Source organism: Xiphophorus hellerii, chromosome 16 (genome assembly GCF_003331165.1).
Source record: "Xiphophorus hellerii strain 12219 chromosome 16, Xiphophorus_hellerii-4.1, whole genome shotgun sequence".
In the NCBI taxonomy this organism is placed as follows: domain Eukaryota; kingdom Metazoa; phylum Chordata; class Actinopteri; order Cyprinodontiformes; family Poeciliidae; genus Xiphophorus; species Xiphophorus hellerii.
The window spans coordinates 3,025,583-3,041,514 of NC_045687.1; the positions used below are offsets into that span (position 1 = coordinate 3,025,583).

The 15,932-nt window shown below is 39.3% G+C and overlaps 1 protein-coding gene across 2 annotated transcripts in view; it reads right to left on the bottom strand.

Moving 5' to 3' along the window:
- LOC116735853 (NLR family CARD domain-containing protein 3-like) overlaps positions 1-5,153 on the bottom strand; it is an 88,291-nt gene extending 83,138 nt beyond the window's left edge. Inside the window, exons 1-5 of one of the 2 annotated variants that reach the window (XM_032587993.1) lie at positions 5,098-5,153; positions 4,718-4,806; positions 1,342-1,440; positions 539-1,276; positions 219-382 (exon numbers count right to left, since the gene is read on the bottom strand). In XM_032587993.1, the coding sequence (XP_032443884.1) occupies positions 219-382; positions 539-1,255 (881 nt within the window). In that variant the 5' untranslated portion in view covers positions 1,256-1,276; positions 1,342-1,440; positions 4,718-4,806; positions 5,098-5,153. The remainder of the gene's footprint in view (positions 1-218; positions 383-538; positions 1,277-1,341; positions 1,441-4,717; positions 4,807-5,097) is intronic. The other variant, XM_032587992.1, reaches the window with a different exon arrangement.
- Between the last annotated feature and the right edge of the window lie 10,779 nt (positions 5,154-15,932).

Below are 15,932 nucleotides of genomic sequence, written 5' to 3' on the forward strand. Positions count from 1 at the left end.
GTCCTGTTGGATTTGATCAAAATGTTTTACCCAATGGATCATTACATGTTAACATCGAGTCAAGAGCAAAATGTGGGAATCATGTCGAGCTAACAGAACAAGATTTTTATGTCATTTTCCCCCCGATTTCCCTTTTGTGACAATCTTGGGGATTATCTGATTATCGGAATGAATCTTAAAATAGTTTACTAGTGAGATGTTTCGACTTTCAGACTTACTGAATGTTTTTAAGGTCGTTTTCCATCTGGTCAGAAGCTTTCCGAATGTCCACAGCGTTCTTCCTCAGACTCTGACTGGCTTCAGTCTTACAGTTATTCACATCGACACAGTTGATCACCAGCTCAGGAACTGAAAACGCCAACCCAACCACTCCTGCTCCAACCTTGGAAAAGCAAAATAAGTATAGGAGAATAAAATGTTTATATAATGGCACAAAAAACATGGACATTTTTATCTAAAATGGCCTTAATATGCCGTCATAAAGTCCCACAAAATATGTTGATGTTTCATATATTCAGTAGCAGACTGAGCTTCTCACCCGTCCGACTGCTTTGCCTGCAGCTTTTGCTCCCATGGACGCTGCCAGCTCTGGAAGGCCATTCGACACCAAACTCTTCCCAGACTTTCTAGCTGCGATCATCGCAAACTTGGAAACTAAAGAAATCCCAAGAAGAGCGAAATCTGCCTCCTTATCACTGATCAAAGTTTTGGAGAAACCAGACAGCATGCTCTGCAGACTGATCCTGGCGTTCAGCATCAGCCCCTCTCGTTTGGCCATGGCCCTCAGGATCATTTCTACAACATAATCTTCTGGAGAAAGTTTCTCAAAGGACGAAGCCTCCTTTTCCCTCCGCTCTCCTTCCTCCTTCAGCGTTCCCATCAGTTTCTCAATCCCCTTTTCGAGATTCTCAATCTTCTCACCAATCTGCTTGGCTTCTTTCATGTTTAGGCTCGCCACAGTGATGTCCACAACATCTGAGGTCACGTTAGTGGTCAGACCGAGGCCAGAGGCCACGGCTCCAGCCGTGAACAGGAACGGGATCGCAGCTCCTCCAGTGACCAGGGCTAATATGCCAGAAGCTGTCATGGCCGCCGCTCCTCCTACAGACACTGAGCTGCCTACAACTTTGCTGATGTTGCAACCTTTCTTGGTTTCCTCCAGCTCAGTGGCCAGTTTGTCAAACTTTTCTGCACCTTCTTTCTGCAGCTTCACCCACTGGAAGATTTTATCTATGAGCAGGTCGGCTACATCCATGGTGGGATCCCAGTGATTTTCCTGAAAAAAGGTTGAAGTTTAGTCACTAGTTACATTAAAGCAACATCTGACTGCTGAACTCTCACCTTTTCCAAGCAAAAAGTAGAAACACAGAGTCTCTTGATGGAGCTGAAGTTTCTGGAAGTTCGTTCAGATCTCGTCTATTCCTGAGTAATTCTGAAATACTGTTAGAAAATGTTGATGTTACCAAACTATATGAATAAATAACTACAATGTTGCATTGAGGACATTGTAGGAAGAAGAAAAAAAAGGAGCAGATTTTGGGATTAATCTCAGAATTTATTCGGAAAAATTGGAAATTCTCCACTTTTGAAACTCAGAAATTTCCAGGATTTTTCCAGAGCATTTCTGAGATTAATCTCAAAATTAATTTTTTTTCATTTTTGACTTTTTGGACTCATAAATTTTGTTTCATTTTCAAAAAATTTCTCAGATTAATAAAAAAGAAATCTCATTTTTCTCATGCAAATTTTTGACTTTCAGAAATTTCCTTGTGTTTTTATTTTTCTTTAAAACATTTCTGAGATTTTTCTTGAAGTTTCTGAGTTTTAGTTCACTCCTCCTTTATTTTCTATCCACATTGGCCCTAATACATTGTTATAAGTAACATATGTAAATGCATGTAAAATTAATATTCCAGTGTCTCACCTGTTCTGTTGAAATGTGAAAAGACTCTTGTCAAAGTTCTGCTTGGGCTTTTATTGAAAGGAAGTTTATTGTCTGTTTCTCTGTTCTGATTGGCTGATTTAAAGTCAGTCATTCAGAAAGTGAAAGTGTTTGTCTTATCCTGCTGACCCGAACAGATAAACTTTTGATCTGACCTCAAACGACCTGCAACTTCAGATCAGAACCAGGAGTCGATCATAGTTCATGCAGAAAACTGAAAACTACAGATAAACATCTTGATTTGTGATTCTATCAAATTTATGTGGATTTCACTTAAAATGATAAAAAATAAATAAATCCAGCACAAATTGAGATTTCTCTTTCAAAAACGAAAGTAAACTCAACGAAAGCAGCAATTAAACTTCCCGTCTTCTCACTGTACTATAAAGTATATCTGTTTTTTTATGAAGCAGCAGATTTATTATCAGGCTGGTGATGCAATAACTGGACTGGTTCCATTTATAAAATCAAATCTTTTCTGCTCAGATTGTTCATAACATCCAGTTCTAAGTTTAACTGTGATCAGTTCTCTACAGAGACCCTCAGCTGTCAGGCAGTTTCTTGGCTTTTTGGTACAGTAAATATGGGAGGCTGTTTGTAAAGTCACATTCACAAATTAAACGACAAATAAACACAAAAAAACTGGTTTGCTGAGCCTGTCACTTCAGAAAACATAGGGGCTTATTTTTCTATGTTCATTTCATTCATGCATTTATAAATGTTGCCATTTTAAATCAAATGTTTAATTAACAAGCTAAACATTTAGTTTACAAATGAAGTAAAGTTTAGTTAGCAGGCTAAATATTTAGTTTGAAGCTAAGTGTTGAGTTAGCAAACACAATATTTAGCTTGCTAACTACTAACTCTGAGATAAATATTTAATTTCTAAGCTAAATATTTATCTTAATATTTAACTTACTGACAAAATAGCAAGTTAAATATTGAGTTATTAGAGTCAATATTGAGCTTTTTAAACTAAATATTTAGCCAATACAGTATGTAGAAATATATTTAGTTAGCAAGGTAAACGGTTAGCTTGCTAACTAAACAGCAAGCTAAATGTGTTGCTAAGTGTGAAAGTTATGAATGAAAATTAAATAACATGGTGAAAATGTGACTGTAAAATTAACCATATTTTTCTGACAGTCTAAACAGCCCAGCCCAAGTATTTGCACTGGTTCTGGGCCAAATGTAGGTGAACATGATATGATTGATGAACAGAAGTTACGTCAACAAAGTGATACCAGAGGCAATCTGGTGACACCCACAGCAGCATGTTGTCTCTGCAACAAGTTTAACGGTTAAAGATCATCTCAGTGGAGGAGATCCTCCATTATAACCTGCAGCAACGTTGCTGCATTCAGTTTGTAAAACAATTGATACTATTAAGGTCTGATACTTTGTTAAATTACAAAACTTTCTGACAAACTGAACCTTATTTAAATATTAAGATATTTTTGCAAAGATCTGAGGTTTCTAACTGATTTAGAGGATGAATAGTTCATTGCTTCATGTTTGAACTCAATACATCTTCAACATTATAATTTGAGTTTTTGTTACTGTACAGCAGATTCTAGAAATTATTTTTCTCTAAAACATTTTAAAAACTAGTTTAAAACTAAATAATCTTCTACTTGTGACACATTGACTGAAACTTCAGGTATTTTAGAATAATACATATGAATTTGCTAATGTGCTTCATGGAGCAATGTCCAGTGTATGAAGGTGCTCAGCCACATTTAGCTCTCTGCATAGTTTTAACCTCTTCCATCGTTATGAAAATCATTGTTAGGAACTCCAGGCACACTTCAGCTGATTCAGAAATAAGACATCCAATGAAATCATATCTGATCTATGAAGAACAATCACTCCATCTTTGTTGTATTTGGAAATGAGGAACTTTGTAAATGTTAGAAAGAAATTGTGAAATTTTGTTTGCTCACTTATTGAAACAAAGTAAAAATCTATGAATTTAGGTTTTAAATCTGACATTCAGCCTGGAGGAAATATCATGTATGCCTCTCACTCCAGGAAAAGTAAAGTTTTGATAACAATGTTCAGTAATTAAAAGAGCCTGTTCTTTTTTATTTTACCCTTGCCAGTAGAGGGCAGTGTAAACTGTGCCTTAGTCAGGAGTGGAAGAGAATATGGGAGAGAAATATGACTATAACATCAGTAAATAAACACAAATGAATTCATGTAGCACTGCTGAACTGTCCTCAGCTAGGAGGGGGTAATGTTGGAATGACCAGAATAAATCTATTTGGACTATATTAATAAATTATTTTACAAATTTAATTTTCACTAAAATAAATTATTTTGTGGCTCAGTTTTCAGATTCATTATAAGATCTATAACAGCCATATGTCACTCAGACATTTAATAGTAGGGCATAGAAATGTAGAGTGATCATCTGAAAGACTTAATTTTAAGTTTTTACCCTGTAAATTGTTCTGCAGCAAAGGAAATAGTTGACTGAAGGTTTTATCGTCTGCGTTTCAAACTGCTCACACACTTAAGTCATTTTCAAATCATAATTTCTCTGCCTGTCTCTTCATCTGCATCAGGTGAATATATTGCATAAGAGATGAGAGGAAATCGATTGCTCTCCTCAGATAACAGAATAAGTAATCTATCATTCAGCGTAATTTCCTGTTTTCATCACATTTAACACTTACATGTTACACAAGATTTTCTTCTAACTTGCAAAGCAGAAATTATTTATATTTCATGACTCCAGTTTCAGTAGAAATAGCAAAGTGAACAAAATCGTACCTGCTTGCCGTTGTAGGAACACTCTGCAAAATTTTATTTCTTTCAGGAAGCTGAAAATCATTTTTTGTATACATGGCCACATCCTGTCTCTGCAACAGGAAACAGACATGATTGCTTCAGAGTGACAATAATAACGCAGGAAGTTACCAACCTGCATGAAGAGAGAATTTGAACAAAATGCTGATAAATTGTTTAATTACATTAAACTAAATCATTAAATATTTTGGTTATTTTTATTTCTCTCTAGGCTTGATTATGGGCCATTGAAAAAACTCTGATGTTAAATAGCATAATGTCAGCTCAGCTCAGAATAAATTTATCGCTAAATATTTCATAGTAATACTGTGAATTTCTTAGAGCAAAGCTGCAGTTTGTCCTACCTGTTGCAGGTGAAATCGATGCAGTCATCTAACAAGTAACGGACCAGAAGCCCTATTTATGAACCTTGAATCATATCACATCATGAGCGACACGCCTCAATGAGGAACAAACAAAAAATGAAAGCGAAACTTCACAGAAAAAATCCCCTGAGACTCCAGTCTGTGGATGTCAAGGTTTTAAAGTTTTTTGACCATAATAAATAACAAAGTTCATCCAACATTGAGTAGAGAAACCTGCTCATCCTGCAGCAGGATCTGCTCTGTGATGCTGGCATGGAGTAAAATCTGGTAGAAACTCAGCAAACAGGAATAATCATTAGGTTTGGTTTAGTGTATCTGTTGCATTTCTATCTCTGTCCTCTTCACATCACAGAGTTATAATGGAGTTTTATTTGAGGTAATCACAATAACATCATCTTACATATCAACGATTGATATAAAAACACACCTCTGACCTAGTAAAATCTAGTTCTGTTTTGATTTTCAAAATAAAGTCAAGGTTCCAAACATCTCTGCCAAACGTCTTCCTGTAAATCAGCTGATTTACTGTAACTCAGCAGCTCTCCACATGTTTTACATGAATTTAAATCTTGCAACAGAAACACAGCAGCTGCTTCACATGTACCTGGTAGGCTCTACTTTAAACTGATGCATGGATCAGTAAATATACAGTAAATATTATAATAAAGTCTGAACCAAGAAATACTTTAGACTTGTGAGCTATAGAAGAAAAACACATGTACAGTATAACATGTTCTGTCAGATTATATACTTTTAATTTGTGATTCTTGCCTGTGAAATATTGTTTTGTAACTAATTTCTTATGATGTTATTCATCTCAGTCTCAAATTCTCTTCAGTTTTTCTTTCTTCTATTTTACTGTTTCTATAAAACTGATGTGTTGCTTTCCTTCAGTAAGAGATTCAGAGTTTGACTTGTCCACTCTGTCAGCTCTTTGGGAAAAGAACATGGATTTTTAATCATTCCAATTTCTCTTTTTGAATCAGCCATTTATTATTGGAAAAAAATAAACAAATTTATAAGTAAGCTTGCAAAATTTGATCCTCCAGTTAGAGAGCAGAACATGTCTGACATCATGAAGGTCTTTCAGCAGGCGCTGTGAGGACAATCTGTAAGCTGATTGGTTAAAAGAACAGTTGCACTTCTATATTGTTGACTGAATGTAGATCTGCTCTCCTGACTCTGAAGGCCCTGGGCAGATTAGATTGACCCTAGCAACACATAGCGACTGAAATCTGATTGGATGAAACTTTGCTAATCCACACAGGCAGGTACAGGAAGCAGCGCAGCCAAGAGAAATGTTACAAAAACACCCAGTAGATTATTGAAAGTAAATTAAAACCATTTATTTGAACCAACATGAGAATATAGACGTTATTGATTCTGATTGGGTTTAGTTGTGTGAGAAAGTCTTGCAGGCCCTGAGAGCTGAAAGCTGCTGGGAGACGAGTTCAATCTGGGATCCACGAGAAGTAATGACTGATGACTGATTTTGTGCTTTTGATTTTGAACAACTTAAGTTTTGATTTCTGGAGGAACTAGTCTGTGGAAAAAAGGATTATTACAGTCAATAAATTCTCCTTTTGTTTGCAGCAGTTTCTGTGCATCTTCTTATGCAAACCCACTAACCTCTTTAAATATTTTTTTATCCCTTTTTTGTAAATTATCTGAATCTTAGTCAAAAGTAAAGTTCTTGAGGAGAAGCTAGTTTGGCTTCTGGCAGGTAAACCTGATAAACTAAGTTATTTAACTCTGAGTTTAAACTGCAGCAGCTTCATTTATATTCTGATAGCAACATTTTCAGGAAACGAGAAGCTGCAGTAAACCTATGAGTTTACTGCACAAAGAAAAACTGCAGAATAAATAGTTTTCTCTGAAATTGATTAAAAGGAATCTGTTCAGTAATCAGTGTAAACAATCTGAATTCACATCACTGCTTTTCAAGAGAACATTCAAGTCAAATTTACACTTTTTGCAAACAAAGAATCTTTAGTTTAGAACATCATGTCTGCTATTATCTAAAGTGATTTAAATCAAATGTGCAAATTATGAACCAATTACTTATCTTGAAGACAAACAATACAGAAGTTCATTAATTATTTAAATAATTACTTTTAGTTGATAAAAATGGGAAAATACAACAGAACCTGAACCTGGACCACAAAGGAAGAAATTCAGGAATCTAAACTGCAGTAACATTTCAGTCGAAAACATGGGAACAATCATTTTTCTTTCAAGGAAATAAAAGTGAGGAGATATTGGAGCATTTAGGCTCTATCACATATTTGATTTTCATAATCCCTGAGGAGTTTCGTCTTCACTTGTTTAGAGATGTCGAAAGACGTTTGGATGGATCTGAAAGCTGTTGGTCCGTCCAACCTGGACCTCTTTCTGCCACAAACGACTTCTTAAAATAATCTTTAATATTCTGCTAACAACTTAAGATGTGGGGTGAACATTTCATCACTGTTTCATCTGCAGCCCAGGCGTACTGCCGCTCCAGGTAACACCTGTCAAACTTCTGTCCAACAGAACTGCAACCCAGGCAGGCGTCCAGGTGGACGGTGGCTTTGAACCTGGACTGCAGCAGAACCAGAGACAGAGCCAAGGTGACCACAGAGAACGGGACGCTCTCTGATTCTTCTCCTGGAAGGATGAAGGGAATGACGATCCGGTTTCTCCCAATAGGACCGTATTTTTTGGTGAGAGACTCAAATCTTCTCCAAACACCATCGTCTGGACTTAGAGGACTAACTGTGATGTTTGGGATCATCTGGTCTCCAGCCTGTCTCATTGAGTTCCAGCGGTCCGGTAGTTTCACAGGTCGGTGTTTGTCATCAGGAACTGAACATCCATTCTCCTTGGAGCAGAAAAAGACTCTGTGCTGAGGCTTCAGTCTTCCTGTGGCTATGGCGTATGTCAGCTGTGCACCATAAGAGTCACAGTTCCAGGGAGCATAAAGAACCACGTCTCTGATGGAGGCCAGAGGCAGCAGACAGCTGGCTGGGATCATGAAGTCTCTGATTGCTCCATGTGCCACAAAAGTGATGTCCACAGTGTCGCTATGGTTCTTCTTCTCCTCCTCATCTATGTGTTTTTTAAAGAAATTAAACATGTCCACCAGTTTGGGGAAAGTATTTTTATTCAGCAACGTCAGGGCCTTTCGATTGGCGTAATTCTCCTCTGCAAGCTTCATCAGCCTGTTCTTCTCATCTCTGTGGACAAACAAGAACAGGTATTTGTTGTGATCACAGTATTCACAGAACATGTTCAAACCACAGCTAACTATGTCATAATGTGAGAAAACCAGGCTGCAGAGAGAAGCAGATCTCCTCAGACTGACAGTCGCAGGCAAATTCATACAATATCTGAAGGTATGGTTGCTTAGAGACCTCCAAATAATCAAGACTAGTTTAGCAAGTTTCTGGGTCTGACTTTCTGAAAACCATTGCTTCGGTCTTCTAGTTCCCATAGTTTTGTGCTGGTCTGGTATGTCCTGGGTGGCAATCTGGGCTCTGACTATCAGTGGCTTATGGAGGCTCTCTTGCCCACCTGCCTGGGGTTTTTACTCTGGATGGACACCCCTGGTGTCGCTGGGAAACTTTGAGAGATCCAAGGTGTGAGATAGATGCATGTGGATCTTGCATGAACACGGGGAGAGTCTGGAAGTGACCCACCTTGCTTTGCTCAGTCCTTTCCTAATTTTAATGCATTTGATACACAAATTTGTCTCCCAAATACTTTCTCCAGCCCCAGTTTGAACACGCCAGCGTCTCCGAAGGGAAATCTGGAACCAAGGGCGTAGGGGGCTCCACTCTTTACCCCCACACTCCTCTTACACGTGTACACTTGAAATTCACGGCTGTGTGAAACGACTGATCACTTTGTCCTGCTGGAACCCGGTGGGTCCTCTTTGCTTCAGTGCATTGGTTAAAGCAGAGACAACAGAAACATCAGTAATAAAAGGAGTTCAGAAACTCACAGGATCTGCTTCTGCCTTTTCATCTCCTGGAAAGCAGAATGTAAGACTATCAGGGTGGGATTGGTTGCTACGTAGCTCATGGTCGGCAGATAGTCAGCACCTGAAAGCAGAAAGAAGCTTTTATTTTATTCCTAAAACGTGATTCAGGTGGGATTTTGTTCCAAACTGAATGAAATCCACAGATTTTAGCTGAGTCTGCTACAGCCCTCTGTCAGCTGGATGATTGCTCTCCTTCCTGTATCCTGTGTGACATGGAGGAATCCTGTGGGATAGTTAAAGTAAAGCTTCAGCCAGTCTTACCTGCTGTTAAATGAAGAGCTGTGCTTCATCCGATCAGGTAACACCTGAAGCTCTGAGGTTTTATCACTGATCACCTGGTGACACACCTCTTTGTTGTGCTGTGACACATCTACCCACATGAAAGAGAAACTGAATGGGAGTCCCTGGGAAATCCCAAAATAAGAAGGTTTCTAAGTCTATCGTTGGATTACAGTAAACCTTGTACATTAAATAACCTGAGAATAAAAGCCAGGACATTCAGCAGTGGTCACTATTTTACCTAAAGTAAAAACGCAGCAAACCAGTTAATTTACCTGCTGGGTATTATGATGTAGTTTTCTTTGAACTTTGCACTTCAGACTGAGCGAGGATCAAGGAAATTAGATCAAAATCATCCTACATAGAACAACTGTTATCAAATTCATCAAATATTTCGGCAGACAAAGGTCTGCAAATATTTCCTGTCTGCAGGAATAATAATCATAACAGCAGATCATTCCTGTAAATCAGCTGATTTATTGTCACTGAGCTTCACATGTGTAGAAATTAGAAACTGGAGCAAAAAAAATGCTGCACTGTTATGAATAAATTTCTGCTTATGTTTGAAATAAATGTTTAACTATGACCAAGCAGCAGAGAAAACAACCTAAAAACTCCTTTTATAGGAGATAAAATATTTTTAAAAAGACTCAGAGCAACAATTTAAAGTTAATTATAATGAAATGTTGTCTGGTGCAGCCTGTGGTCTCACACCCAGACTCTCCTAACTGCTCTCCCTGCCAGTGAAACACCTACAGATGGTGCAGACAGGGGAGCCGCCAGGCATCTTGGGCCCCCTGACAAAAATTAAATTGGGCCCCACGCAGCAGCTGTTACAATTTTTTGAGTCTTTCTGACCCATTAAGAGAGTCACAATTTTAAAGGCTTGCAACTTTCCTGCTTTCATTGGTCCAATACTGATAACTAGCACAATATTTACTGCTCATATATTTTACATCCAACAGTCCACATGCAGTATGTAAGTAAGTTGTATAAATTTTTTCTATTAGTTTTAGATTAGTGAAATGTCACAAGCAACAGTCAGAGGCAACATGCAAAATACACATGAAGGAATCCAGACTTCTCAAAAAATGCTATGTAGTTGCATTTTATTCAATGTTAGTGAAAAACAATCTGTAGATTCTGGACCATCTTTAGATTCTGGACCATCTGTAGATTCTCCTGTTTTCTGTTTTATCCACCTTTGTTAACCTGAAGTGAGTCACTGTTGCTTAAAACATCTTTATAATTATAAAAATGCGCAAATATTTCTTTTTATTGGGTAGAATAACATCTTAAGATGATTATTACTGTCTGTATTTGGATGACTAGCCCCATCACAGCAGAATATTACATGGTATAAATGCTGGAAAGACAAAGAGTTTATTGAAAAATACAACAGAAGAATAAGAAATGGAGGGAATTGAACTTAGTTACAGACTTTCTAGTTGTTGCAATATTAAAAGTAATAAAGAAGGACAGCAGAGATGCACAGAGCCTATGGCGAGGTATTCAGGCCATCACGGACTATAAGCCTTCCACACGGAGCTGTGACAGCAACATCTCTCTGCTGAACAATCTGAACAGCTTCTTCGCACGCTTTGAAGCACAAAACAACACATGCCCAGAGAAGAACCCCCCCCCCCATGACCAGATCCTTCGCCTCTGTAATGAAGAGATCTTCATTACTGGGACTATTTTACTGAAATCACTGTATTGCATTTTTAAAGTATTTTTGCACTTTATTAACAAGCACTTTATTTAGCACTGCACTTTAAGCATAGATTTGCACATCAGTAATAATTTGCACACAAGAAGTTTTAATTGTATTTATTGAGTATTTTTAGAGATTAGCATGTAGCCTTTTGTTCTGGGCTCTGTACAGCTGCTCCTCATTGACGAGTGAGGTGGTTGCCTGTGGAGGGAGGATAATTGTTACGCAGAGCAATAAGCTACTGGTGGGTAAAACTGAGCAAATGTGTTGTGCATAATCTGTTGGGTGTGGAGTGCTAGTGTAGAGTGACTCACCTGTCTTTTCTGTGTCCTCTCCAGGGTGTTTGGACAAATACTGCCCCGGGGGTCCAGACACCATATATAGTCTCCGGGAGAGGCCATTGAAAAGTGTGTGGGGGGGGGGAATTGTTTATGGGTTTTGTGGTGTTTCATTTGGTGTAATGATAAAACATAAAATATTTATAAAAAGTTAATAGAAATGTTTGTATTTAGTAAAAGGTATTTTAATTAAATAAGTGGATTGATGAATTGAGATTCCCCTGTGAATTAAAGGTGGTTTGATCCATCACAGCTGGGACTATTTAAGACTGCAGTTTTCACCTGTGAAGTGTTGTTGATGTTGTGTGAAGAATAAAACCACTGCTGTTTTCCACCTGACTCTGCCTCAACGCCTCATCGTCACTGTAAAATCCAACCGCGAACGGCTACCTTGTTACAGCCTCTCAGCCAACATGGTGAAGAGGACACTGGCCAGAATCAACCCCCGGAAAGCAGCGGGACCAGACAACATCCCAGGTCGTGTGTTGAAAGACTGTGCAGAGGAGCTAAAAGATGTCTTCACCGATGTCTTTAACATCTCCCTGGAACAAGCCATTGTTCCATCACTTTTCAAAACCGCAACCATTATACCAGTGCCAAAGAAATCCTCTCCATCCTGCTTCAATGACTACCGTCCAGTGGCACTGACATCCATTATCATGAAGTGCTTTGAACGGCTAGTCATGGCCCACGTCAAGTGCAACCTTCCCATTACCCTGGACCCTTTTCAGTTTGCATACAGAGCAAAACGATCCACAGAGGATGCAATCTGCTCTGCCCTCCACCCTGCCCTCACCCACCTGGATAAAAAGGACTCTTATGTGAGAATGCTGTTCATTGACTTCAGTTCAGCATTCAATACCATAATACCACAACAACTTATCTGCAAACTGGACAAGCTGGGGATTAGCACCTCCCTCTGCAACTGGCTGCTAGATTTCCTCACTCAGAGGCCTCAAGCAGTACGGGTTGGCAACATAACCTCGAGCAGTATTACCCTGAACACAGGCGCCCCCCAGGGCTGTGTGCTCAGTCCTCTGCTCTTCACCCTGCTGACACATGACTGCACAACAACCCACACCTCCAACCATATAGTAAAGTTTGCAGACGACACAACTCTTGTGGGCCTCATCACCAAGGGCGATGAAACCCACTACAGGGAGGAGGTCCATCTTTTGACCAAGTGGTGCAGCAACAACAACCTCTTGCTAAATGTCAGCAAAACCAAGGAGATTGTTATGGACTTCAGGAAGGGCCATATCAAACACCACCACTGACCATAGATGGCGCTGCAGTAGAGAGAGTAGGCAGCACAAAATTCCTTGGGGTGCACATCTGTGAAGACCTCTCCTGGACCACCAACACCACATCACTTGTGAAGAAGGCCCAACAACGCCTCTACTTCCTGCGCAAGCTCAAGAAGGCAAGTGCTTCACCACCCATCTTGACCACTTTCTACAGAGGCACCATAGAAAGCACCCTGACTAGCTTCATCACAGTGTGGGGCGGAAGCTGCACAGAACAGAACAGAAAAGCCCTGCAGCGCATTGTGAAAACAGCCTCCAAGATCATTGGTGCCCCACTCCCCGCCCTGCAAGACCTGTACACCACCCGACTCACCCAGAAAGCGGTCACGATTGTGGGAGATGTAAATCATCCTGCCCACAAACTGTTCAGTGTCCTGCCCTCCGGGAAAAGATATAGAAGCCTCTGCTCCCGCACCACCAGACTCTCTAATAGTTTCATCCATCAGGCTGTGAGGATGCTGAATTCCCTCCCCTCAGCATCAAAGCGGCCAAGAAGATGAAGAAGAAGAAACCCAGAGCCTTGCACAACTGCCCTTCCTCCTAACATAGAGGGCAAATTCGGCATTTAAACTCTGCACTTCTGCCACTTTTTTTATCTGTATATCTCCATATACTTATATATATATATACATATACATTCTCAGTTGTAAAACTTTTTACACTATATGTCTAGTTATTGTACATCTATTTATTAATTGTTTAGGATAATTTTAGTTAGACTGTGTCTTTTATTGTTACTCAATGTTAGTAACGTCCTGTCTTGTATCACTGTGGGATAGTGAGAAACGTCATTTCGATTCCCTTGTATGTCTGGACATGTAAGAGGAATTGACAATAAAGCTGATTGATTGATTGATTGATTGATTGATTGATTGATTGATTGATTGATTGATTGATTGATTGAAGCTGGTCGTCAACCAGATCACTGTGACCCCAAGCCGAGTGACTGATTATTCTCTCTGCATCCCAACACCAGAGTGCTGATCTAAATTAGCTGCCTTACAGTCCTTGACTGTTTATAAAATGTCTCTGTAGAGGGAGAAACCACACAAAGTGTCTGCAAGATGCAAATTTCTCATTTATTGACATAAATTACAGCATATATATAGTGGCACAAAGTCCCTCCCTTTCCCAAATGTGTGATTGGTTTACAAGCTATTAGAAAATCACAAACAGTTGTCTTATAAGATTCAACACAGAATCACATGAGAGTCTGTTGACTTTCTAACATCAGAATTGGGCTGACCAGCTGTGGATTGGAAGAAAATGGTTTTCTGCAGCATTACCATTTAGCTGTGATGTGTGAAAGCAGGATGTGAAACCAATAAACAAAATATATTTTTAATGCTCCACTTGTATTGGTTTATACAGTGTGACATGAGAACATTTGATGTAATTTTAATACAAACTAATAACTATAAAACCCAGAGATCTGGTACCTGAGGGAGGAGCTTCATGTAGATATTATAATTTACACATTTAGATTGGCAGAACACATTTTTACCAAAATAAACTGCTAATATAACATATTCATAATCTTTTCTATCTATGCTACACTGAAGATGTCACTAGAACCTTCCATTCCAGTGCCATCAACAGCGTAGGCGTACTGCTTCTCCAGATATTTTCTGTCAAGCTTCTGTCCAGTAGAGTGGTCAGTCAGACAGGCGTCCAGGTGGACGGTGGCTTTGAACCTGGACTGGAGCAGAACCAGAGACAGGGCCAAGGTGACCACAGAGAACGGGACGCTGTCTGATTCTTTTCCTGGGAGAATGAAGGGAATGACGATCCGGTTTCTCCCAATAGGACCGTGTTTTTTGGTGAGAGACTCAAAGCTTCTCCAAACACCATCGTCTGGACTTAGAGGACTAACTGTGATGTTTGGGATCATCTGGTCTCCAGCCTGTCTCATTGAGTTCCAGCGGTCCGGTAGTTTCACAGGTCGATGTTTTTCATCAGGAACTGTGCAGCCGAGCTTCTTGGAGCAGTAGAAGACTCTGTGCTGAGGCTTCAGTCGTCCCGTGGCTATGCCGTATGTTAGCCTTGCACCTGCGGAGACACAGTTCCAGGGAGCATAAAGAACCACGTCTCTGATGGAGGCCAGAGGCAGCAGGCAGCTGGCTGGGATCATGAAGTCTCTGATTGATCCATGAGATAAAAAAGTGATGTCCACAGTGTCGCTGTGGTTCTTCTTCTCCTCATCATCTATGTGCTTTTTAAAGAAGTTGAACATCTCCACCAACTTGGTGAAGGAGTTTTTTCTCAGCCACTTCAAAACGACTAGATTTGAACAATTTCTCTCTGCGAGCTTCATCAGCTTTTCTTCAGAGATCCTTGTTCTTTGTGAATATTGAACATCTGTGTAGATGTCCCACCTGTAGAAAGAAAATGATTAGGAATATTATGTGTGTTTGTTACCTCCTTACTGTCACTGTACAACAGTAAGATATATTCCTGTCTTTGCCAGATCACATTACGGTGGACGCCGGTTCAGTACCAGTAGGTTTTCCAGGCCAGGACCAAAACTCTTTTACTGTTTAATTGTTGTGGGAGACTTTGAATCCATGTAGATTAATCCCCAACAGAGAGGGGCAAAAAAAACTGTGATATACTTCAAACCTTTCATTTGAGCCAACAGGTTACACTAAAACATGGGAAAAAATATTTATTAGGAAATTATAAACATAAATGTCAGCAATACTCTTTGCCACAGATGATAGATTAACAAACTTACAGCCTCTAATCTCCACTCTATCAGTGGCTGCAATCAATTTTCCACCTTCACATAAAAAAATCTAAAAATGAAATTAATCTGCACATCAACATCCAGTATTGAAGCCATGCACAAACATAAACATGTAGAAAAAATGGCTAAATGAAGCTCTTCCTCCTGCTGCCTTGATATCCTAGTCATGACTTAAGAAAGTTCTGCCTGTTGTTGAATCCGATCTGATTCAGATAGTAAACTGATTCCTCTCATCGGGTTTTTTCCCTCAGTCTTTAAAAACAGCAGTTATCATAACAATTTGGACAAATCTATATGTTCCCACTAGCTCAGATTATAACCAGTATGGTTATCAGTATCTGTGTATTTATTTACCATAACTGCACAGATGATGCATCATGATGTCACCAGGTGACTCACAACCGTCCAA